At 36.4% G+C, this 27026-nt stretch overlaps 1 protein-coding gene across 2 annotated transcripts in view; it reads left to right on the top strand.

Moving 5' to 3' along the window:
- Nucleotides 1-27026, top strand: part of Tusp (WD40 superfamily protein Tusp) — a 320891-nt gene that overhangs the window by 223525 nt on the left and 70340 nt on the right. For both annotated transcript variants that reach the window (XM_081732680.1, XM_081732675.1), the window contains exons 3-8: nt 6045-6227; nt 11105-11212; nt 15948-16152; nt 17951-18210; nt 20894-21118; nt 24166-24394. In XM_081732680.1, the coding sequence (XP_081588806.1) occupies nt 6045-6227; nt 11105-11212; nt 15948-16152; nt 17951-18210; nt 20894-21118; nt 24166-24394 (1210 nt within the window). The remainder of the gene's footprint in view (nt 1-6044; nt 6228-11104; nt 11213-15947; nt 16153-17950; nt 18211-20893; nt 21119-24165; nt 24395-27026) is intronic.

Genomic DNA, 27026 nt, shown 5'->3' with positions numbered 1-27026 from the left:
TAAACTTACTAAGCACTAACGTTAGTGCTACCATATTTTAAGATTTTTCAAGATTTTTGGCAGTGGGGGGGGGCAAATTCTGTACAAATAGAGGTAGAAACATAGAGTTAACGGCAATCGTTAGTGCACATAAACGAACTAAGCACTAACGTTAGTGCTACCATATTTTGGGATTTATTCAAGATCTTTGGTGGGGGCTAACTTCAGAAATAAATTCCATACAATTGATGTATAAATATGGGATTAACGGCAATCGTTAGTGCATTGTTAGTTCACTTAAACGCACTAAGCTCTAACGTTAGTGCTACCACACTTTGGGATTTATTCAAATTTTTTGGTGTTTAAGTGCACTAACGATGCGCTAAGTTCTGTGAAAAACTGTCTGCATAAAGATGGGTGGGGGGCTAACTTCATATGAAGTTGGCTCCCCCACCAAAAATCTTCAATATCTCGTAAACGCTGATAGCACTAACGTTAGTTCTGAGTGCACTAACGTGCACTAACGATGCACTAACGATGTACAACGTTTGGTGTAATTTGGGAGAGGTGGGGGGGGCAACTTCAGGCACGTTAAAGATTGTATTGTTTGGAGACTGTTTATTAATACAATTGTGCGATTCTCTTTATAGAGAATTTTCTTGAACACATTGTTTTCCAGCCTTATTGCTCAAACTTAAAAGGATGGAAGTTGTTCTAAATTAAAAATATTTAAATCCCCTTGTATTGTTACAAGAGACAGGAAACCGTAATTAAAATTTTTAATTAAGGTAATGTCACAGTTCTTTGTGAAAACGTTCCATGGTAACTGACGGTGTGAACGACCTCGGTCGTTGCGTAGTTTGTTGGATTCACAAACGATTACCTCCCAACCAGTTCTACAATTTCATTTCAATAACAAGAAATTATTTCAAGTCTTTTCAATGCACTTTGCATTAGGAAGGCTTCTTTGACTCCAAGGAGATTTCATATCGAGGAGAATCCTTCAAAATGTTTTTTTTTTTTTTTTTTCTCGGACCATGTTCCTCAAGTCGTGGAAAACTACCAGGAATTGCCCTTACATTTATTAACATATCAGATAAACTCATTTATCCAACATGTTGTTAGCGTTTAACGAAAACATGTCCAAACATGATATATATACTGTGTATATACAGGGTCTCCCATAAGTCCGAGTACATAGGCCATTTCGGTAACTATTGAATATATGAAAAAAAAAATGGTAAGAGAGCAATGTTATTGCAAAGTGTGTGTTTTCAATCTAAATGCAAGGCAACATATTTGAACAAAACTGTACATTGTCTTGAATTTTACACTTAAACGTAGTGAGAAGTATTGAAAGTATGTCTGAAAAATATAATTAGTATTGCAAACCTTAAAACACAAGTTACAGTTGCAAATACCAAATCACAGCAACGAAACTCAAATAAGCCTTATCCTGGTGTCAACGTCCGCATTCTTTCTCTTCAATCAAATAAGCGATAATGCATATATTGGTGTAAATCGTTTTTTAATAAAACAATATAAAATGTACACACGTATATCTTTTAAATAATTTTCTCAGTTCACTTCTCCATACGTTCGTCCCAGCTGTTTAAAAGAAATGTATGACAACCCTACATGAAATAAGGAAGTTACTGATAACGTAAGCTGATTACGTCATTAGTAAATCCCTTTATTTCTACTATGCTTACAAACTTGCATACATATACGTTAAAAAAAGAAAACTTGTATATACAGCAGGAAGTCGAAAAACCGAACTAACTGGGACCACAGGTAGATCGGATTTTCAGATTGTTCGGATTTTCGAAAATGACCAAGAAAATGTAATTTAGGCTTAAATATACTGTACGGTATGCTCTTTTATCGATACAGTGGTTATGCAGTACATACAATAATTACAATACCGTACTTAAGGCTACTTACACTTAATGTTTCTGAAGAACCTGCTCGTATACTAAATTACACTGTTCTTGTAACTCACACTTAAAACTTGTATAGGCCTAAGGGAAAATAAAAATATCTATGACAAAGAATTACCGGTACATATGAATGAGCTATTGTAAAAACACTGACTTCACACAACGCCGACGGTCAACCCTATTGTTTGTTTATTGCTAGCGCTAAGACAAAATGTAAAAAGCTTCTAGGGACCGCGTTCGGATTATCGACGTCCTACTGTACCTGTATACAAGGGCTCACTCACGGGAATCACCTGGTCCCAACTCCCCCCTCCAAAACTTCCTAATTCAATATACATTTGTATACACTTTCTCAATGAAACTATTTTTGTTTAACAGGGAAATGATTGATGTAGCATGGAAATTTCATCTTACACTTCATTTGTACTCTCTCTTATAAAAACAATCTCGTTCTATTATTTTTTTTTCATGAAAATATAGGTGGAAGCATTTTACAGTTACACGTTGTCATATAGATATAAACATATTACATTCCTTCTAACTTCACCGCCGGCGGGTTAAAGAAAAATGAATCCAAGAGATAAGAAACTAATTTATTAGAGTAATCAAGATGTAAAGCAGCAAATTTGGGTGACAATTGTATTATTTCATCTCCTTTCACTAGTTGTCCTATCCTGCATGTTGGATTTGGTTGCTGTGAGAATGGAAATACTGTCCTCGTTGTTCGAAATAATGTTATTGAATTCTGGCGAGAGAATGGTGTCAGCCACAGCTGTTGATTGAGAGAAGAAGAAGGCGTTCCTCCTGATCAATAGACGGGTCACAGTTCACAAGAGTTCAACAAAAGATACGAAACGACTGCTGGATAATTAACTTCCGTCGCTTAATCAAAGGATTCAAACACCAGAACAATTATTTTGAAATAATTGCCGACTGATTTTCTTCCAGTTATTGGAATATTAAAGACAAACATAACAGAAGATGTTCGTTGTATTACAGACGGGAATGTTTAACACGTATGTCCTGTAGGCAAATCAAACTTCCTAGAGTGTGAAAGTAATACAGGAAATTTTATACTAGTAACGGAGGGTCAAGTTCCGCCAGTACTTCCGACGTACTAATTTATTTCCCTCGCATTCCAATAGTGGTTTTGTGTAATTATAAATATGACAGAGTAAAAGAAAAGAGCAATTTTTGCCCCGAATTGCAATTTCCAAAAGAAGGGAGTATACAGAGCAAATGGATTAAAGATAAGGGAAATACGGAATCGTATTTACATAAAAATAAAGTGAAACTCACCCTGATGGATCTAGCCGGGCTTAGTCCTCCCCCTCCCCCAGTTTTCTGAGTGACAAAAACCATTCAAGCTATTCATATATTTTTGAAAGTTTATAGTAAAGTCATGGTATACCCATCATAGTCTAGGTTCTAGGTGCCCCTCCCCAGTTTTTACCTTTACGTTTAAATTAATACATTAAATTTACCCTTTCCTAAAAATAAAAGAAATAAGTAAGAGAAAATTTTCCCAGTGTGTTATTGGGAAAACATTTCAAAGAGTGACCCTCAAACGGAAAACCCAACTATTCACATTAGGAACCAAGGGGGAATACATTATTTCTTGACATTATTATTAATGAGGAGAAAGCCACAACATACGTAATTGAATTGAATGATACTGAAAGTTGATCGCAAGAATAAGTTTTCGCAGTGAAAGAAAAGTCACAGTTTTGAATATATTGGAAAATTTTATAAACGCATTCAGCATTAAAATTTTCATCAAGAAGAAAAAAATAATGGATTTAAATTTTCGGGGCTATAACGCCAGCCGAAGGGGCTTCGAAATGATGTGTAATTTTGTTTTTTATATCTGAAGGAGGGACAATGTGTCACATTCTCAATGTAAGCGATAGAAAATTTAGATTTTTTTTTCTGATGGAATATCTCAGAAGATCTTTGGCCACTAAAATCTCCCTATTTCCGTTACCAAATTTCTTACTTTGTAACCACTTGAAGGGAAGACAAACTACGCATAATGGACTCTTTAAAAGAAGCCTAAAACGATTGAAAATAGATGTTTCAAGTAGTAAGAGTGAACAAAAGTTCCCTGCAATCTGAACCCTCAGAAATTATGTAGATGCAAGTTCTCCTGCCTATATGTATAATTTGTAGAAGCCGTTCCTCTTTCGTTTAGAAAAAACACTTCAAAATAAATGGACGACTATTTTGACTATTGAGAGTGTGTTTTCAGGAAACAAGCTTTTGTTGAATTGGGCCTCCCTACTGGGAACGCTTCATATTAGCTAAGTCATTTTAAGAAGCTTTTACCAGAATTTGGATGTCGAAGAGACTAGTACGGTTAAAATTATTTGAATTTTATCATCACTAGAAGAGACCATTTTCAGCATCAGCTATGAGCAAATGTTGTACTCGTTCGATGTAAGAATAAATAAATTCTCCAATAATTTCGTCTGTAGTCTACAATTGTAGACAACAGTTTCTACCGCATTGTAAAGTGCTTGTGCAGGTATAGGTAGAGCAAATAACAGTCCGCAATCGTTTTCCCCCACTACCACATTTTATTACAAAATTCCACTGTAATACAAGTAAGTACAAATTCTCTATTGTTTGGGTGTCCTTTCGACCTGATGTTCTCGGGAAGGATTTCTCACGAAGCACGCTACGTGAGAAGGGCTAGGACACTCAATGCTCCACTGCAAGCTAGGTGGGTATTATGATAAGGAATCTCTCAGTGCTCCACTGCAAGCAAGGAGGGAAAGGAGGCCTAGAGCTCCACTACAAGCTAAGGAAGGATGCTTGTCGCTGGAATCCTGTCGGTTATATGGGTGCTCCAGTTGAGGCGGTGGCGCTGTTGATCACATGACAGTGATGTTGTTGGTACCCCTGTTGTCTACAGCTATAGTAATCCGTAGTAAGACGCACATGGTTAATGTTTGTCAATATAAGCATGCGTCGGTTGTTTGTAAATAAAACCATGTAGGATATTACAAAATATTGAGAGAATTTCCCTTTTGATTTTAATATAACGTCCCTTTCGAGTCCCAAGGGTATATAAAGATATATCTACGAGGGTCATTCGGAAAGTAAAGAACGTTTTGCGCTAGCGCGTGCGCGTGTTCCCCCACCCCCGCTGCCGCTGGGTTATTGACCTGGGCATGCTTTAGCCTCAGTCTGGCACCAGCTGCGATCCGCTACGGTCCGTTATTGCTTCGCTGTGCGACTGTAAAATGTGCGATACAATTACTGATCCCGCCAAGTGTGAGATTCGTAGTGTGATAAGATTTTTGAATGCAAGAAAAGTGCGTCCGATAGAAATTTATAGACAAATCACTGTGGTGTATGGAAATGTAATGAATGAAGCATCAGTTCGTAAGTGGTGCATTATGTTTAATGACGGACGGACGAATGTGCACGATGAGGAACTCTCGGGCCGGCCTTCTGTTGTGACTGACGAACTCAAAGGAAGAATTGAGCGGAAAATTCAAGAGGATAGGCGATTCACTATTGATGGGCTGCACGAATTCTTTCCTGAAATTTCAAGAACTTAAGGAAGCTGTTAGTGGTTAGCTGTGATTGGTTCAACAGTTTGGCGGCAACTGTGTATGCCGAAGGCATAAAAAAAAAACTTGTACCACGGTATGACAAGTGTTTAAATTTACACGGCGACTATGTCGAAAAGTAACTTAAGTATCACATAGTATTTAACACAAATTTCGCCTTTGTATATCAGTTATTAAAGTGTTTATACAAAAACGTTCTTTACTTTCCGAATGACCCTCGTATTATCTCAAGTGAGATTTATATTACTAGTCAGCTTTACATTTGTGTAAAGCAACCCCATTGAAACCGAACCGGGAACCACGTGAACAGAAAACACACACTTTATCCATTTTGTCAGGAGTAGTTATCTTGTTGTTTGGAAAAACTATTCTTCTTTCCCTTCCTCTCGCTCTTCAATAGTGCAATATCCAAATCAGAAATATGGTAATTCGAGTGAAGAGTAAACTATTAGTATTTATCCCTTTGGTAACACTTTGAATATCTCTATTATAAGTTCTGAAGTCTTTGGTAATTTATTTTATTCATTTTTTGTCATTGTAATTTCAGGTAATTCTGGTGAAATGGAATGAGCCATATCAGAAGTTGGCCTCATGTGACAGTTCGGGGATCATCTTCGTCTGGATTAAGTACGAAGGCCGTTGGAGTATAGAGTTGATCAATGATCGTAATACACCGGTTACGCATTTCTCCTGGTCCCACGATGGAAGAATGGCGCTCATTTGTTATCAGGTAATTAACGCTATTTTGTTTCATTTTTCATGTGTTTTGTCATTAGAGAATACAGCTTCCTTCCGGTTTGTTTTGTTTCTTTCAGCACTTAATTCTTCAAATTATATGAGGGTCATTTCATGATAAATAATGCACACTAATTTTTTGTGACTTACACGTTTATTGTTTGAAGAACATTTCTTTACACGCCTTCAGTATAATCTTCCTAAATGGCAATGACGGAATCCCAACGTCCCGGTTGCTTCTGTATTTCATCAAGGACGCCATATTTGTGAACCTGTCGAATGGTTCGGTTAACACCTGCAGAAAGCTCTTCCAAATATGAAAATCAACGTCCATACATACATTGTTTTAACTTTGGAAATAGGTCGTAATTTGGTGGACTCGTGCCCGGGCTGTAGGGAGCATGAAGTAACGTTACCCAACCGTAATTGCGAAGCTTTTGACGCACACTAGTAGTGGTGTGCGGGCGAGCGTTATCGTAGAGAATCAATGGACCTGCCTTGAGCAACTACGGTCGGATTTTGTGCATTTTTCTGCACAGTTTCAGCAGAAATTCACAGTAATACGCTGCTGTGACGCTTCTTTTACATGGAACTCTGTCCGTTGTAATATTGCCTTGGTAACCATAACCAATAAGCAGAAATCATATACTTAACCTTTGATTGACATCGGCGACACTTTTTGTGGTATTGGAGAAGATTGAGCTCTCCACTTGGGTTATGATTTCAATTCCGGCTTAAAGTCTCTGATTCTCGTTTTATCAATACCAATAATGCTGCGACGCAGAAAGTCCTCACCTTCAACGTTGAATTTTTGTTTCAGCACCGTTGCATTGTCCAGATGTGTCTGCTTGTGTTCAGCAGTCAAGAAGTGGGGGACCCATCGGGCAGAAAATTTTCTCTTCTGTGAATCACTTGTCAGAATTCGGTACATTGACGCAGATATAATCTCTGTGATATCAGAAAGTTCCTCACATGTCACACGGCGATCTTGTTCAAGTGCATCTGCCACAAATTGCACATTCTGTTAATGATTTCGGCACTCCTGGTCTCACATGACCATTACGAAAACGAGTAGTCCAACGAGAAACTGTACTATATTCCACTGTTGCCTCACCACAAACTTCACGTGAGGCACTTTGAATTTCTGTGGGAGTTTTGCCACGTAAAGTTTCAATCTTTATATATGACCTCTTCAATACACACAGTATACCTATACACCTGCTGCCTCCCTTTCCAATACTGGTTACAGCCACACTGTTCGCTAGAAAGCGCACAAGCACACGTTCTGTTGTCTCAAGACGTCAACTGACGAAATGTTTATCTCGATTTCGTCATCCGCTCCGCAGTGTTGGCATTATAATCATCATCATAGGTATTCCACCGTTATTGGCAAGTCACTTGCTGCAACTGAGAAGCTTCCATGCTCCACGGTCTTCCGCTAACCTTTTCGTCTTCACGTACGATTTTTCTGTTTTGATATCGTCCATTAATTGTAGTCTCCTTTGTCCCCTCCCTCTCTTTCCTGCCACCATACCCTCTAGCACAGGTTTGTGCAACTTGGAACAGTGAGCGGGCCAATCACAGAGCACTAAATGGCGTCACGGGCCTCACTGTAGGTATATCATTTTTACGACAATTAAATAACATAGTATTAAATGATGGAACATGTTCATCGTAATTTACCTCACAATAACACAAAACAACTGTTATGCTGGTAACCAAAATAGTTACTCACTAAAGAGGAGCAGAATAATGCATTTAGAACTTTGTCGGTACACCTAACAATCCTTATACCGAGGGAAATTTCCCCCAGTACCTGCGCTTCCCAAGTGCTTGTTTTAGGGCGTTACCACGTTTCGCACTGTGTGATCGATAGAAAATATCCAGTTCACTCTTAACAGGTTTTGTAAAAAAGAAAAATTATAATAATTATTGTTTTCAATAACTGACCAATGGGCCGGAAGACAGTGTTAGGCGGACCGCATATGGCCCGCGGACCGGTTGTTGCACACGGCTGCTATAGCACGTCCCTCATGATCCAATTCCTTCTTACCCAATGTCACAACCAGTTCCTCTTCTTGATAATATCTAAAATTGTTATTTTCTCCCCACTATTTCTAACAAACACCGTCTCATTCTTTTCCGCTCGAACCAGCTTATTTTCTCCATTCTTTTCCACACCCACATTTCGAACTCTTCCAGTCGTTTTTCATCCTTTTTACGTAATGTGTAAGTTTGTGACCCGTACAGCAGAATACTCCACTGATTGGAGTTCTTCATTTTGTAGGCTCTTTTTCACTATCCCTTATACATAGATAGTAAATGGTGTAGGCGAGAGACAACATCCCTGTCGAATTCCCCGTCCAATTACATTCCCCTCTGTCATTATCCAACACTTACTTGTTGGTTCATATATAACTTTCTTATGACTCTTCTATCTTTCCATTCCAACCCAACTTTCTGTAGAAATTCGAACAACTTCTAAATTCCTAATTCACGCGGTCAAAAGCCTTTTCTAGATCAATAAATACAACATATACCTCTTTCCCTTTTTCTATAACCCTTTCACCGATCACCCTTAATAATCCATTTGCGTCTCTTGTGCCCTTACCTCTCTTGAACCCAGACTGTTCCTCCTTAACTTCTTCATTTGTTCTTTCATACAACCGTCTGTTCAAAATTCGAAGCAAAATTTTCGCTGCATTACTTATGAGTGTTGGCATAGTGTGCATTATTTATGAAGTGACCCTCGTAATCAGGGCCATTCCAGCGCCATTGGAGAAAAGTCAGAATCTTCAGGAACAGTAAAAAGTTTACTATTTCTAATTCATTCTTGCGTTTCAAAATATTTAAAGATGATAAACTATCCTTTTGTAAGACATTTTTACCCCTGTATTATTTTAATGTCAAGAAATTCACTCATGGCGTTAACAGTAGCTCCATGAAATATGTGTGGTGGGTATAACTTAGTCTTTAACATACGAAACTTTGTTATAAAAGTCACGTGGAGCAGATATTAATTTTGTAGATTATTATTGAACTATAAACCTGTTTGTCCTACATTGAACAGAATAAAAGTTCGGACATCAAAGGATTTCAGTAATCTGACCACTTTCTTACAAATCCTATATAGAATTAAATATTCCTAGGCCTACCAATGCTAGTAACTCATGTAGTTAGGATCTCACGTTATGCTGTAAGTATAACCCTCTGCTAAAAAAGGTTCATAAACTTCAAATTAACCTATCAGAAGAAATTCATATTTCAACTTCGTTTGACTGAATCCAGTGGAGTGATACTGTAATCCAGACAACTAAAAAGGGGAAATAATGTGGTGATGAGTGGTGTATACTGTATGGGTTGATCTTACATGATGGCTTATGCATCCACCAACTGCACCCGGGCGCCCATATTAAAGTAGAACATCGTGTCCTTCATAATGTCGCTGCACCACAAGGACGAAAAACTCAAAAATTCAAGCTCAGCCTATTCAGGCAATCAAAACTGAGCAGAGCACTACAGTTGAATAAATACAGCGTGATTCAAAAGTCTCAGTGTTGTCTCTGTCTCTAAAATAGATTAGATGAACGCAGATCCGACCTCACCTGTCTAAATCGGGTCTGGGAATTATGGACTTCCAGTTATCGGCTCCATCTTGATATCTGCTGTAAGATTGACATCGCATTTTGCAAATAACAAGAGGGTCATATATTATCAAACAACATGAGAATTTTTTTATAAATCCAGTGCTGTAGTTAGTGCTTGAAAACGTATTTACACTTAGTTGTCATCCTATGCTGAGTTTTGCACGGATAGATTCTGATGGATTATAGTTATATTAGAGCAACTGCTTTGGCGCGTAAAATGATAGGTGAGATCTTGAGTATTTCTGTCAGAAATGGACGAATTGAAATTCTTAGCATCCAAAATGTTCTCTCAGCTACAGCGTTTGTCGAGATAGCAAATAGTGTTGCCTTGACTGTGCAATTTCACAATCATATGAGATTCCGTGTATAAAATGGTGTTCACTGGACACGGAACAACGAAAATAGGTTTTAAGTAAGAATGAATCATACTACATCAAGACTTGATAGGAGGATCTGAATTTGTGAAGGTGCCGACTGTATTGTAAAAACAAGGAAGCATGGAAGAAGTGGATCAAAATATCTGTTTTTTTTTTTTTTTTTTTTTTTTGTTTTTGTTTTTTCAAGCCTTAATGTTGTACTGTAGTGTACGAAAATCGTGAATTTGCGGGTCTTTAAGGACATCTTGAAATTCTATACTCCCTAGCTTACATAAATAGAACGGTGTTGGTGTTTTCTTCTGCAGCGCAACAGTGCATCAATTAACTAAGGGAGATGTCTGAATATTCTGATTCGTGGATAAAGAAGTTGCGCTGTTCAGAGTCTAGATCTCAGACTCATTAAAAACCAACAGAAAGAGTTAGAATGTCGATTGGAGCCAACATCACTACCTATTGTTACTGGATATATATTCTTAAATATAGGAATTAATTCAGTTAGCGGCAGAGACAAAGGTAATGGGGAATCATAATCGTATCGACGTTAATTAATGATTAATTTGGACCAACAATAATTTGTGGTAAAGTGGAATGCTATTGATCATTGCTTTTCATAAGCTAAACGTAGTAACAGTAGAAAGAGTGTAGTGTCCGTTACCTTTTCTTCGTACAAGCATTTTGGTGCATCATTGGAGATGTCAATGCAACTGTTAATATAATATACAAATATGGGAAGCGTAGTAGTAGTATAGAAAGAGGTTATTTGAATCGTATGCACTAATGTTAACACTTTATTTTATTTCTGATGAAACAGAAAGTAATATATATGTTTTTCTTTCTTCGTATTACAGGATGGGTTTGTATTGGTGGGTTCGGTGGCAGGCCAAAGGTATTGGTCTTCAATGCTTAATCTTGAATCCACCATCACCTGTGGCATTTGGACTCCGGATGACCAGCAGGTAAACCACAAATAGCCAATAGAATAAACTAATTATTTTTAAAGTGTTTTAAGTCATTGATGTGTGTAGGTTCATTAGATCCTTAGCGTCAGAACTTAGTAAAAAAAAAAACAAGCTTCCACTATCAAAGGAGCGAGTTGTACGGGGTAAGCCAAAAAGTACTGTTCAACGTCGGAAAGCATATAGAAATTTATTGATATTACTTACAGGAATGAGAGAGGAGTCAATTTGCAGCAAAACACGTTCAAACATCAAAATTTAATTTATTTCGATGTGACTGCCGTTGGTGATGCAGCATACATCCCACTCCTTCCAGCTGATCGGGCGTAACTTCTGCAATGGCAGTGTAGATGCGATTTCTCAGGTCTGCAAGACTGTCTCGTAGGGGTGGAACATACACTTGATCTTGATCAAACCATAGGTTTCAAGTCTGGGAAGCGAGGTGGCCATGCAACCATGCAATTGGTCTTGTACGGCCAAACTACTGACGTGGGAGTGAATATCAAGTAAATCTTCAACTTCCTTGAGGAAATGAGGCGGTGCTCCGTCTTGCTGGTAGTAATAGGTCACATCTTGTTGTTCATCTATCTGAGGAATTATATATAAAAAAAAATCCAACATACCAAGATACACGATACCAGTGACAGTATTCTCCATGAAGAAAAAAGGACTGTATTCTTAAAATTTATTCAGAGCACAAAACACATTTACCTTTGGAGTGTCACGGACGTGTCAAATGGTTTGACGTGGGTCTTCGCTGCAGTTGTGGGTGTTCACCATGCCACTGATATGAAATGTACTCTCATCGCTGAAGATAATTGTGTTAAGGAATGTCTCGTCTTCCTCTATCCATAGAAGGAGTCAACATTTCCACATAGAATTCTCCGCGAATAACCTTATTTACGTCATTAATTTGTTGTACCGTTGTAAATATGTATGGTTTCAAGTGTAAACGTTTACGTAGCATTCTCCAAACTGTCTTTTTTGTGAAATACCTGTCTTGCGAGACGCACGCCGCGTTGATTTTTTGGGAGTACGGGCAAAGCTTTCCGTAACCTGCTTGCAGGTTTCTTACCTTGTTCCGTACGAAATCTAAACTGAACAGCTGTTGCAGAGTTCGCTTCATGAAATAACAAACACACCGAACACGCTCCGTATCAGCGAAAGTCGCCATTTTAAGAATGCACTACGGGCGCTAGCGGTGATGGAATGTGGTACTATGGCACTACACGAGTCAAACTTTAAGTGTTTTGCGACAAATTGACACTTATATCGATTCTGTAAGTTATTTCAGTACATTTTTATGTGCTTTCAAAGTTATAATCCTTTTTGACTCACCCTGTATATTGAATGGTATATTATTCACAGTATCGTTGATAACTGACCAACTCGTTTTGTCATGATAACGATAAAAACAATACATTTAAAGGTCATAACATAGTCAAAGTTAGCGATAAATGCATGATAATGCACACGTTAATAGGATACACAGCGGTGACTCTCACAGATGAGCACTAGAAGGAGCTCATTATGTTATGATTCGCTTCTTAAAAGTTGTGAAACTACAAGTGGCATTAATTGAATGTCCGCAAAGTTTCCAATCTCCTAGAAAATCCAGGAAAAGTACTACAAATTACTTTCCATTTTGAATACTCTTCGAAGGACTGGAACTGGTAAATTCTTCTTGAAAATGTGTTAATTTTACTGGGTAATGTACAGGAAAATAGGAATAAAATTATTTTCTTCAAAAAATCAGCAGAGACTTCTGTACATATTTTTGGACGTTTGTTTCATTCTTTTAAAAGAATCTGATCAGTTGTTCAAAATCTTATGACCATTCAGCCATGTTTAACTTATCAATGAATTTAATAGCAGTACGGATAATTGTATAATTAATTTACTATTGACTCTAATCGATACTATTAACTTCTTCCCTGAGAATAACGACTCTTCATTCGTTGAATGTGAGGACTGAATCAATTCTTTTTCCTTTGATTAACCTATCAATATAGCTCTTATTTTGCGCTGTATATATTTGCAGTCTAGAAGTGATTGCTGAAAGAAGTGGTACAACAAAGCATTAAAACTTCCCACCAAACGAGATCTCAAAACTCACTAAATACGGATGAAAATCTATAATTCCGCGGGAGAGAAGTACTTTTTTATATTATTGCTCTATTCGCTTTTATTAGTTGAAAATAATTATTGTTTGATATTTCTTAATAACTGAAAGATAATTATTGTATGATATTTCTCAATAACTCAGTTAATTATACTCAATTGTAAGTATTTTAAAAGCGATAATGTAGTCTAGACTTAAATTTGCTCTTGTGCGATGCCAGTAGCGTGGTCTTGGAGGAGATACAGTGTGGTGAGTAACGGCCTGTACTGTTAGCGTTGAGGGTTGCACAGACCAACCGTCTCCAAGAGAGCTAATCACAGAACTATGCATTATAACAAGAGAGATACTGGTAAGGCTTTAGATTCCCAATAAATGTAAGGAAAAGAAGAAAGAAAAAAGAAGAAAAGGCTAAAAATCTATCTACTATCTACATATCTACTGTGGCAAAGTGCAGGCTAAACGACAGGAAGCAGAAGTCTATGTAGACAAGGGTTATTCTATAAATAATGCAAATACTATTTTTTTATTTACTTACGTGTTTAATTTTTATTGCATATCTTAACAAGCGTTCAATGTACACTCTCTCTGTTTCTCAATGATCGAGTCCCAACCTCCGGCAAGCTTCAGTATTCCATCCAAGACCTCATTTATGGTCATCTGTCGAATGACTTGGGTAACGTTGCTGGAAACCTCTTCGTACGTCTGCACATAGGTTGTTTCACTTTGTGAATATATCAAAGTCTGGACTGTAGGGAGCATAAGGTAACTCTCCCAACCGTATTCGCTTAGCTTTTCACTTGAGATATTCCCGAAATGCGAGCTAGCGTTATGGAGAATGAACGACCCAGATTTGAACAACTGAGATCGAGTTTTGATAATTTTTCTGCGAAGTTTTTGCAAGAAGTGATGATAATACACTTCTTCCGTATAGTGCTGTGTCTGTTACGATGATTCCCTGGCGATCGTATGGAAAATTCATAATTTATTTGTCCTTTGATTGAGCATGTCGCCATTTTGTTGGTCTTGGGGAAGATGGAGCTCTTTACTCGTTGGGTTGTGGTTTCAATTCCAGCTGAATGTCTTTGACACATATTTCATCAATAGCAGAATTCGATCCAAGAATGCCTTACATTCAACGTGAAATCTTTATTTCAGCAGGGGTGCATTGTCCAGACATCAACAAGTAGGGGATCCACAGAGCACAAATATTTTTCTTCTTTAATTCATTTGTCAGAATTTGGTATACTGACGTAGGTAGGATCCCTGTATTTCCAGACGTTTCCTCACATGTCTTAGGATGGTCTTCATGAGCATCTACCATCAGTTGCATATCTCGTTCATCGGTTGGTGATTTCGTCCTTCTTGCTCTTGCATCATCGTTTGTGCTCACACGAACACTGCGGAAACGAGTAGCTCAACGAGAAATTTTGCTGCGGTCCATTATTAACTCACAACAAACTTCACATAAAGCACTGTGCAGTTCTGTTGGGTTTTTTCCCATGTAAAGTTCGTCTGAATGTATGAATTCAGATAATCAGACAGAGTACCTGGAATACCTGCAGTCTCTATTTCCAACACTTGCCAAGATGTGTACACTATAGAGCACACCAACGCACCCCTTGCTGCTTTATGAACTTCAAATGACACAATTATTGCGATTGCGTCATCCACTACACAATGGTGCCAACCTATGCATTATGAAATGATCCTCTTATACAGGATGTGCGGAAAGCAATTCCCTATTGACTTTTATATATATATATATATATATATATATATATATATATATATATATATATATATATATATATATATATATATATATATATATATATAAATACTTAACCAGTTTTTAATACTTAAAAATGGTTATTTATTTTTCGGAGGAGTACAAGCGTCGGTAGCCTAGTATCAAATCAGATCTTGTTTGTACAAGTATTATTGGTGTGTCGAAGAGCAAAATTTCTTTATGTCAAGATCTTGTTTCTTAGGCACAGGGGGTTCTAAAAGTAAAAAATTGAAATTTGGCCTCTTGATAGACTTACTTTTGTATAAAAAAGCTCTTTCAGATAATACTTGGAAATATAACGAATCTTCAGTAAACATGAAGTATGTCTCTCTCTCTCTCTCTTCAGCACTACTTCTTTCTTTCTTTAAGATAATTTTACACATAACAGAGAAAATCTATGCTAAAATTAAAAGAGAAATTAGTAAGTCCATGTAATTGACAGTATAACCAACTAATTTACACACGAGAAGTCAGTGTTCATTTTCTTTTTAAATTCAGTAAACTGTTCATAATATACTTTTCGGAATGTCAAGCAATGGTTCCCCCCTTTTATTTCTTAACCATATTATCTACTTTCCGTAACAAAAAAGCGGTTTTGATTTTTTAATATTTACTTATTTAATTATTTACTTTTGTCCCAACTATCGTTTTGTTGATTTTACCGCCAGATTCATCAGAAAGGTACTGACATACTCAATTAGAATGGGAATGTTGAAATTAATTGCTCATGGTGACCAAAGAGTGATATTTTACTGAATTTTTGAATAAAACGTATTTTTTGCTTCTCCTCAGTCGATGTTCAACTAATTATTTGATACTTGTAGGTTTACTTTGGTACCACGTCTGGACAGATCATTGTCATGGATGTCCATGGAGCAATGGTTTCCCAAATGCAGATTGCTGGGGAAATTGGGATTACTGGGATGGCGTGGAGCTGTGAGAAATTCAAAATGGAAGAAACGGATGATCCCGAAAACCTGGAGAATATGTGGAGAAAGACTGGAGATAAGTTTGATAACAGATCGGCAGGTAAGGAGCAAGTGATCAGCCATCATATAGGGTGTTTCAAAACAACACCGATAACGCTTGGGAAATTTTTGATACCAAAATAAGACAAAAAGTGTTGACCAACCTGAGTGCACAAATACTTCTTTCGGAGTAATAGGTTGCCGTAAACATGAAAAAATGAACTTTAAAGATCAATAGCTCCAAAACTATGGGACCTGCCATAGTCGGCTCAAGACTTCATTTAGGAATTAGTATGTGCCCTATCCAAATATTACCAAGTTTTAGAATCTTGTTTTAATTCTGCAACAATTTTTATAGAGGTAGGAGTGAGTACTTCAAATTATATAGCCGTAGCCAAACTTCCTCTATAAGCATTGTTATGTGAGTACCTTAGGATTCTGAAACAGATATCTGGATAGGGTATATACTACTTCCTAAGTGAAGTCGTGACCCGACTACGGTAGATCCCATAGTTTTGGAGCTATGGACCTTTAAAGGGTTTTTTTTAAATATATATATATATATATATATATATATATATATATATATATATGTTTTCGGCAGCCTATAACTCCGAAAGGAAGCATTTGTGCACCCAAATTGGCCTATACGTTTGTGTTATCTTGGTGTCGGTGTTGCTTTGAAACAACTTTGATATTCTGTTACTTTTCACCGAATGTCTTCTTCACTTTGTATTGCATAGTTTATTAACAAAGGAAAGGAAAAATGCAATTAGTTACGTTGGACTTTCAGCTATATAAAATTACTGTATTCATGTTCATTTAACAGCAGTGGCAATCCACAGATGCTAGGAACATAATTCAAAATAATAAACAAATAACAAAAAGAAAAGAACGAAACAAAACGAAGTGAAAATGCCCAAATTAAATTAGTAATCCTAATTTCCTACTTTACACGAATATAATTGATAATTATTTACAGTGAAATCGGTAATAATCCAGCTTTCTTGCTTTTATATGTTATTTTAACCCAGGGGAATTGATAGTTGAAATTTCCTATAGTTTGTATTGACGGGTAATGAAGATCAATAGGTTAAGAATAGGAACTTTAAATAAGAACGTGATAATCTCAAACTTCGTATTGCTTTTTGAGGGCTCTACACTTTTATCATAAAGGGAATTAAGTAATGAGAATAGAGCAATATCAAGTGAAATGTTAGTAAATTTAAAAGCCATTTGAAGTCGTTTCTAAGACAGGTGGTCACTAACCTTGAAAGTCAAGGAATTATTATTATTATTATTATTATTATTATTATTATTATTATTATTATTATTATTATTATTATTATTATTATTATTATTATTGTATAAAAACGTATGTGTATGTTCCAGCATAACTCTGGAATGTGTGGAACAATTTTAACCAAACTTGGTACACATATTATTTATAGTCTTGAAAACTACTGTGCGGAGTGAGACCCCCTGGCACACCTAGTGAGGGAGTAGAAAAGGGTGTCGTATATAACAATAATCAAAAACGACCGATATTAGTGACGAATTCATAATTTTTATGGACGCTGAGATGAATCGTATCACTCCAGATGCCGTTTAAATCCAATTCCACCCCCATTAGCAATGGGAGCCCCATATTTGTACGACTGTATGAAACGTTTTATTTAATATAAAATAAAAAAGTAAACTCGGTGCTGTCTTGTATCAAGACAATTACTATCCCTTTTGTAATAACTATGTACGCTTAAGTGATTGATGCAAGGTTCATTATCGCTAGTGGGTATTTGATTTCTAGCTATGTAATTGAGTATTGTCGGTGATAGAAGAATATATGTTTTCCTTTCCAGACAACCGTATGTTTGTGCTAGCCGTGAGTCTGAAGAATGGCTACATCTATCTGATGAAGAACTTTGACGACGTCTCGCCCATCCAAATTCACACGGGACTCTATGGCATCTGCATGGAATGGAGTAATTCAAGGGAGTTGTTAGCTGTCGCTGGGACTCATCCTTCGTCATGTGACAAACCGGGAGAATATGTCAATGTGTTGAAATTCTATTCAGAAACAGGAGTTTTGCTTTACTCTGTGGCGATTCCTTACACTCAGGTAACGTTTAAAATCTTGTTTCATTCTGAAAAGAATGACGTATTAACCATGAAACTTAGGTGTTTATATCTATGTCCCACTTTTCCTTATTTATATATGAAATTCGGTATTGCCAAGCAGGATTCAGAAATATTTTTCCCTCGTAACTATTCTAGATATTGCAATAAAACTTGGAACACTCATTACATATAGGTCATAGTATTTGGCAAGGTAGATTATATTCAGGTACCTGGTAGTCATGGCTGCTCCAAAGGGCAACACATTTCAAAAAAGGGATTTTTTGGAGGGAAAGTTCTCTATTTTACCCCGAATTTCCCTTCCCTCGTACATCATGCCAACATGCGCATGATACCTTTTGAAAGCATGTTTTATTCTGAAGGGAATGACGTATAACCCATGATACTCGGACTAATAGTACTGAAGTAGTAACTACTTAACTGAAGGTCAACATTTTCCTAAAAAAATGCAAGTCTAAAAGGGGAAAGGAGGGTAGAGGGGAAAGTAAGAGGGGGAGGGGTGGAAAGTTTTCAGAAAATATCCCTATATATTTATTTTAATACCTGAAATCCACAAACCCAGCAGCATAGGAAGATTCATTGTTTCTGATATTGGTAACTTTACCAAACTCATCTCCAAATTCCATCTAATCTCTTCACATGTAACTTTGTTACATAGCAATATTACATTCACGCATACCTCATGTAGAATTACAAAAATGCACACCCCAAGTATCGAAAATTTGACATAATTTCTAATCTTAATAACTTAGTTTATTTAACGACAACAACTTAATTTTTGAAAATAGAATATTCAAATTAGATATACTGCCATGAGCACTTACGTTAGCTTTTATACATAAGCAACTCATGGGGCCTTTGGGACAACAAATTATTTGTTCGTCATTCCAATCCCCTTTTTTTTTTAAATATATAAAGTTCGATTTAGCCACAGCCAAGTGACACAGGAAATATTTTTCCTGTTCCTAAATAATAGATGCGTAATCAAATTCATCTATTCGTTTTGCTATCATATACTCTCCTTGATGTTGACATCAGAGTTGAGAATGGACGTCTCCAAACTGACGTACGCATCAACCTATCAACAGTATGGAATATATCTACTTCAAGAGCTTCAACCCTTATCACATCAATCGTCCCATACCATATGCCTTGATCATTCGGGGAACTCGTATCTGTTCCACCACATCGTTCTTCAGCAATTACTGCAAGGTTTATTTCGTCAGCTTTGTCCAACAGAGGACACCATCCCACTGCGTACTTACTGTGCTTACAAGTAAACGGTACGATATCAGGACTTGAGTTGCACAATAAGAATTTTATATTCGTAATGAGCATTAAGTAGTTAGTTAATTACCAAGTTATTAGCTGCAGTTCGCCAATAGGAGAAAGGTGATGGGACTTTAAAGGTAACATGGGGGTCTATGGCAAACAACGAGCTTCCCGACAAGTTTGTTCCTGTGAATGTCACATTCAGGAAGAAACTGATCCCGACTGGATGCACAATGACTAGTGCCGCCCCTGGGTGTGTACATTTTCCGTCCTTACAAGAACATTGTGAAGTTCGTCATTGACGTAATCGTACTTTCTCAGGAAACGAACATCTGGCACCGTGACAAATTCTTGAATCTCCAATCGTTTACACTGCATTAGTTCTGTGCTTCCCTGTTCTGCAACATGGTTTAATTTGCTTTCTACAAACCGGGATACCTAGATATCGAACAGTAAGCATTCCAGACACCCATGCAGTACTGGTTCGACTCCCTTAGCACTGAATTGTTTTATCACTCCGAGTCGATGGCCATACATAGGAGAGACTGGAGAAACACTTTCTTTCTTGTGTTTGCCATAGACTCCAATGTTACCTTTGAAGTTCCATTACTTTTTCCCTATTGGCGGACTGCAGCTAATACCTTGCTAATTAACTAACTACTTGATGCTCTTTAAGGATATATAACTCTTATTGCGCAACTCGAGTTCTGATATCGTACTCTGTGCTTGTTAGAAGATTTTGTATTTATCTTAGTGAAACTGTATTATACTGTCTTATATTAGAAAGTTTCATAATAAAGCTGGTTGTGGGAGAAAACTGATTCCCGTATGTAAATGATCTACCTTCTACCTAACAAGATAATTTTACAATACTAATTTTAACATAATATTCTCCCTTAAGAAACCTTTAACACGTAGTTTTCTTTAAGAGAAACAGTTGCAGAACAAATCAATGAGTAAAAGTTGGGCAACTACTTCTCATGTTTTTATTGGCTAATTATACATTTCATGTTTCTGTCATCTGCAAATTCGTATTGAAGTAATGTTGACCGTGCAGTGGATATAACAACAGGTGAATTGTCGAGCATCGACATATTTTAGTAGAACACAATTGCACTATAACTTTTAATTTCGAAGATCCCCCCAATTTTGTTGTGCTTGTATTTTGCTGTATAAGAAAAAGAAAACCTATTGAATTGCCTCTTTAACTTGGTCACTTGCTCATGGTGGTCATTTGTATATGGAACTATGAAGATAATGCATACATTACTATTGCTACTTAGTATGTTGGGTACACCTGTAAATTGGCCAATCTTTGGAACAAATAATGGTCAAATTAGGTAGGTTCCACTGCACTGGATAAGTAATGATTGTCTTTGATTGTCTGTTTTCAGTCTCCTGTAACTGCTCTGACGTGGGGACATAACGACAAACGCCTGTTCATAGCAACTGGTTGTCAGGTGCACATAGCGTGGGTGTCACGGAGGATAGCTTCGCTGCAGTTGATGTGCCGGCTTCAAATCCACAACCGACTGAAAGGAGAGTCCCAAGTAGCTGTTCTGCCCCTTCCGCCGAGGATTAAGTCCCTGATTTCTAACCTTTTTGCTCAAACCATCAGGGTAAGAGTACAATCATTTTTTTAATTTCGTTTTCCAAACACGTTTACTGGATTGTGTATAAGGCGTATGTATAAGAAAGTCAGGCAGCCGAAGAAACTGTTCTTAGTCAATAGTCTCTACATTAACTTTCTTTTTAGCACAATTCTGAATAAAACATTGCAGTCAATTTCTTCGATCGTTTGTTTATCTAATAAAAATTCACACAAAGTCAAAGCAGAAATTTTCAAATTAAATACACGTCATTTCAATGTTATTACTTTGTTTGTTTGTTTAGTGTTATAGAATTTCGCAGCATCCTTTCTCTGCATTGAAATTCAATATGAAATCCGAAGCACATACACTATTAACGAAATTGAATTTTAGTCTTCCACACAGAAGGCAATTATGTACATAATTTATCTAGGAGGGAACATTCACTCACGTCTCTCTGCCAAAACATGGGAATACAACCTTTATGAGAAAAGTTCCAGGATTGCCTTTTTAATTCTTTATCTGTGATGATCAAATTCAAGAAATAGGTTATTCAGTCATCTAAAATGTAGACAAAGTCTTGACTTGGAAGTGTTTCTATATTAATTCACTAGGTGGCAAAAAGTTTAGCAATTTACTCTTCTGGGTGATGAACGCGGATTCCGAGTAGAGTTAGCATTCTGTTCTGCGTTTAGGTAGAAAAAACTAATGAAACATGGAATATGATACAACTATATCGTGACAAGACGTTATGGGGAGCCGTGTCTTTGAATGGCCGAGAAAGTTTTGGGAAGCCAAAAATTCATTAGAAGATAATCCTAGAGTTGGACTCATCAGCATCACATAAAGCAAGTGTAGAACGTTTGAAACAGTTACTTGAACAAGACCGTCATGTTACTGTGCATATGTTATCAAAAGAGCTGAAATTTAATAGGGATGTATGTAAGCAAATGCAAAGATTGTCCGTCACGCACTAACAGAGAAACACATGCCATGCAACAAATTAATATACAAAAGAAAATGCTTGATACTCACAGCAATGATTATGTAAGCTAAAGAGCGTTTTTGAGTATCGCGGCCCTCATCCTAAGCTTCTTTTCAAGTCTGAAAAAAGGTCGAAAACTGTTTTTTAAAAAGTGTGGAAAAGGTAGAGGAGTAAAAAAGTAATTGGAAGCAACTACACAGCGTTCCGACGTGTATTCAGACTTTAAAAGAAGTTGATGATAAGGATCATGATACTCGAAAACGTTCTTTAATTTACATAATCGTCGCGATGAGTATGAAGCATTTCTTTTATATATTGCCTAGTCTTACCATAAGTGTTGTCCCAACTTTTGAAGGTGGCTGTACTTCCGCCCGTACAAGCGAGCGACGCCAAGAGTGGTATCATGAAGCGTGAGTCATTGTTAGATGAGATGAAGAAGTGTAAAGATTTTAGTCGATGGAATGAAGCGAATATGAAAATCGTGTTGCCCTGATAGCGTTGCACAAGGTAGGCAAATCACAAGGGAAGATTTTCAACACTTTCCAGAAGCTGCAAATTAGTAAAATAATAATAATAATAATAATAAGACTGGAACTGAAAAATCGCCCATCGCAAGGAAGACCACGCACAGTACGAACACCGGAACTTGTGAAAGCAATGTCGGCGCGTGTCCAACGAAATCCAGTTAGGAAACAGTTATGGCTCTTGAGCTAAAGATATCGAAAATGTCCGGCACGTTAAGCAATGACCTGGGACTCCATGCTTCCAAACAACGCAAAGGCCATTTCCTGACAGATGAACTGAAGCGCCAGAGGCTCCTAAAAACAAAGCGCTTACTTTAGCGTTACGCAGCAAATGGCCACCATCGAATCCTTTTCATTGATGAAAAGATTTTCAGTGTTGAGGATACTTTCAATGTCCAAAATGACATGATATATGCCACATCCTCCAGAGAAGCTGGTGAAAAGGTTTCAAGGATCCAGGGGGATCAGCATCCTGCCTCCGTCATGGTGTGGTGGGTGTGAGCTACGAGGGCACAATGGAACTCCATTTCTGTGAAAAGGAGGTCCTAGTAGTCAAAGTGTACTAGGAGACAGTGCTTGAGACATTAGTTAAGAATTTCATCAATACCTTCTTCTATGGACAGAACTGGAGCTTCCAGCAGGACTCAACCCCAGCACACAAGGCACGGACAACCTATCAGTGGAGGGACGCAGATGTGCCAGACTTCATTTCCACTTCAGATGGGCCTTCTGTAAGTTCGGACCTAACTCTTTGGACTACAAATTGTGGTCCAGGTTTCATGAGGTGGCTTCCAAGAAGAGAGATCCCAATATTGAAAGTTTAAAGTGGTCTCTTCGGACGGCAGCTGCAGATTTTTTTCAGTTTTTGTGTTGTGTAATGCAGTTGATGAGTAGCTATAAAGACTTAAGGACTGTGTGCATGCTAATGGTGACCATTTGAATAATTATTTGTGATTTTGGTTCATAATGCATCCTCGTAACTCATGTTATTAGGATATTAAAATATATCTAACCATTTTGTGTCGATGTACTAAAAACTTTGGGACAGTTTTTATGGTAAGACTATGTATTGAGATTATTATCACTACCCACAATCTATACTGTTGAAGTAATACAAGATTTTGTAAAGTATTGATAATCTTCCAGAGTATACTCTAAAATTACAGTTATGGTGCTGCTTAAAAGATTTAGAAATCTAGTTTCATTCGGATGGAATCCTCAGATCAGCTGATGATTTTGATCTTTGTGTGGCAAAATAACATAACACTGGCAGTTTCTATACGAAGTATAGAAAATAGAGATAAATAAAGTAGTGCAATTACGTGAAGAATTAGTGCAATTACATCCGCGAACTAAAATACTTCTCGTGTCAGTTTTTTTAATCATAATTATATTAAATTTGCTTAATTTGTAAAGGATGGTAAAGTTTATCCTTCTTTTTCGTTTATTTATCACAGACTACCTAGGTAGATATATTGTAAAATTTGCAAACTTAAAAAAAAAAAAAAAAAGACTGTGTATATATTAATTTGTTTTAAAAAAAGTTAACAATGAAACTTTTGTCACAGTGTTGTGTTCCTGAACTTTCCCAAATACGGGAATTTGTTAGCCGTCCACCAATGGGAAATGTTCGTCTGCACTGTACGATGATTCGCCATGCTGATGACACCAACCTTATCTCTGGAACTTGCTTCACCCTGTACTTGGAGTACCTGGGAGGATTGGTGCCCCTCCTCAAAGGAAAGAGAACCAGCAAAATTAGGCCTGAATTTGTAATATACGATCCACAAGTCGATGGTAAGTACGTAATTCATAATTAATATACTTGGTTGTATCGTATCGCTTGAATCCTCACAACTAGTAGTTGGAAAGTCTATGAAAGTAATTCCGTTAATTTTAGTAATGATTAGTACTCGCTGAATATTGATATAATTGCCCGTAAGGATATACTGGTTTCTTTTTCTTTTTAATTAAGGACAAACGCTATGATTTTTTTTTTTTTTTTATATAAGTATTTGAAGGTACTCACAAAAATGCTGTTAAATGAACTAATATTGATTTTATGAGTGCAGAATCGTATGAAAGACATGTTTTATAAGTGCAGAAGTTTGAATGCTCGACAGGTATGACGTCATGACCCGCGTATCCAAATTTTCGACCTACAAGGAAGGACCTGGAAGCAACATTTAAATCATTTTCTAGATACATTTTTTCTCAATGTATAATGTCTTCTAATTATTCATTAAAATCCGTAGAAGTGATGCAGTACATAGGGAAGACTAATTACGAGACGCATGTTGATTGTATAGAAGTACCAAGTTATCATAAAATAAGTATCGCTGTTCAGAGAACTCTGGAGACGTAACCAGTCGACAAAATGCAACCAAACTTGGTAGGAGTATATTTGGGAATATGCAGAAGCGATTGGTATAAAAAAAAACAAAATTAGTTCCAATTTTCGCCACCAGAGATAATTGTGGCGCTGTACAACGCCAAGTAAGTTCAGCGTGGAAGAAAAACGTCACGTAAAAATTATTGCGTTCGTAAATACAGCGTAAGTGGCATATGTCAGATCTTTTGCTGTTGTGCTTGTGGCGCTTTCTATATTAAAATGACCAAAAAGAAACATTGGAACTAGATTAAAGGAATGCATTAGAGAGTCTCATGAAAATAAACTTCTCTAAACTACAAAACATGTAGGTAAAAAGGTAGAAGTTTTACATTGGGCCACCACGAATATTGAAAGGAACATATTTGAAGCGTATTATGTAAGGACAAAAAAATCCGCTAGTGAATACTGAAAAAGACCTTGAGAAGAACTGGGATACGAGCATTACCAACTACATTAATAAAAAAAAATTAAGTCTGTAAATATTTTATTATAATTTTTTTAGGCCATACAACAAATTACGGATTAAGAATTGAATTTGTACATAAATTGGCAATATTGTACATACAGGGATTTAAACATCGATCGGTTGAAAAACATAATTATATGCAACATAGAAGATCACAGGATAAGATTTCTGAAAAAAAGTGTTAGTGCACTAACCAAATTATATTATTGAAAAAATGTAAGATATATATATATATAATATAAAATTATTATTATTTTTTCCATACACTCAATAACCAATTATTTGTAACTTGTTTAGTACAGTAAACTTACGTACACATGTCCAAAATGATTGTCGCATATCCATAACTGTCTTCTTGTAAGAATATAATTTGATAATGATTTTGCAGGGTACTTTTAATACTGATATGTGTATTATCGGGAAATGTATATTTGTGGTAAATTTCATAGAAAAAGAATTATAAATACGAAAATTAGAATGATTAAAACAAAACGTTGCTGAATGGACAAGAAAGTTTTATTTTCGTTTTATTATTCTTATTTACTGCTCTTTTGACATGAAATTTGCTACATACATGTCTTTGCCAATTATACACATACTAACATTATAAGAAATACCGGGCGAATTCGTTATCAAATTATATTCCTAGAACAACATATTTATAGACATGCGACAATAATTTTGGACATGAGTGTACATCGATTCCTAATTGTTCTTGAATGTTAACAGAAAATAGGAGTTGTCTCGAATATTCCTGTTGGTTATTATTCAGCTTAAGTAATTTACTACTACGTATTAATATAATTTGTTATAAATCTTATAATTTCCTCTGTGTTGATACAGCTAAACATATGAAGAGCTTATCAAAAAATTATTTAAGCTGATCTTTGTTCGTGAGATTGAATGGCATTCGAAATATTGAAGCAAAACTAGAAGCGAAGTAGAATCGTTATTATGTTGCATTGAGTGATATAGTAATAATAATAATAATAATAATAATAATAATAATAATAATAATAATAATAATAATAATAATAATAATAATAATAATAATGACAATAACATAAACGAAATCAAGTGAATTCAACTTTTTATTGAGTTTTGTTTTTTCTTAACTGCGAAATGTACTATTTACACGTAGAAAGCAAAGTAATAGGTATTTAGAGGCACATAAAACATATTTGTTTCTTACATAATTAAATTTTATTTTAGAATTTGAAATTCGTTAAAAAAAAATAATATTGCTTATATCGTGCATCCTTTTTAATTCGTAAATAACTACTAAATTCATATAAATCCGTAAGAGAATTGTTATTTTCCTTGATATAAACTAATGTGGTACTTGAAAAGTTAACTTTTATATATCTCATCCTTTTTTGTGTGTTGTTCAGTACGGGAGACCCCCGAGTATCCGGCCCAGTTTTCTTTAATCGTAATTAAATGAGGAAGGCAAGGCATTGCATTGGCAACATTGTCAAGGCATTGGAAGCGGGTGTTTGCTACGATCCTCCTACGTGTCGTGAGCAAAATACAAGTTGTGACAGGAAAAGAGCAGCGTTCTGCTCCTTCGT

Source organism: Thermobia domestica, chromosome 1, assembly GCF_964235325.1.
Source record: "Thermobia domestica chromosome 1, izTheDome1.hap1.1, whole genome shotgun sequence".
NCBI classification, from domain to species: domain Eukaryota; kingdom Metazoa; phylum Arthropoda; class Insecta; order Zygentoma; family Lepismatidae; genus Thermobia; species Thermobia domestica.
Note: the sequence above shows the minus strand (reverse complement) of the source record. Positions and strands in the feature narration are given on the sequence as shown.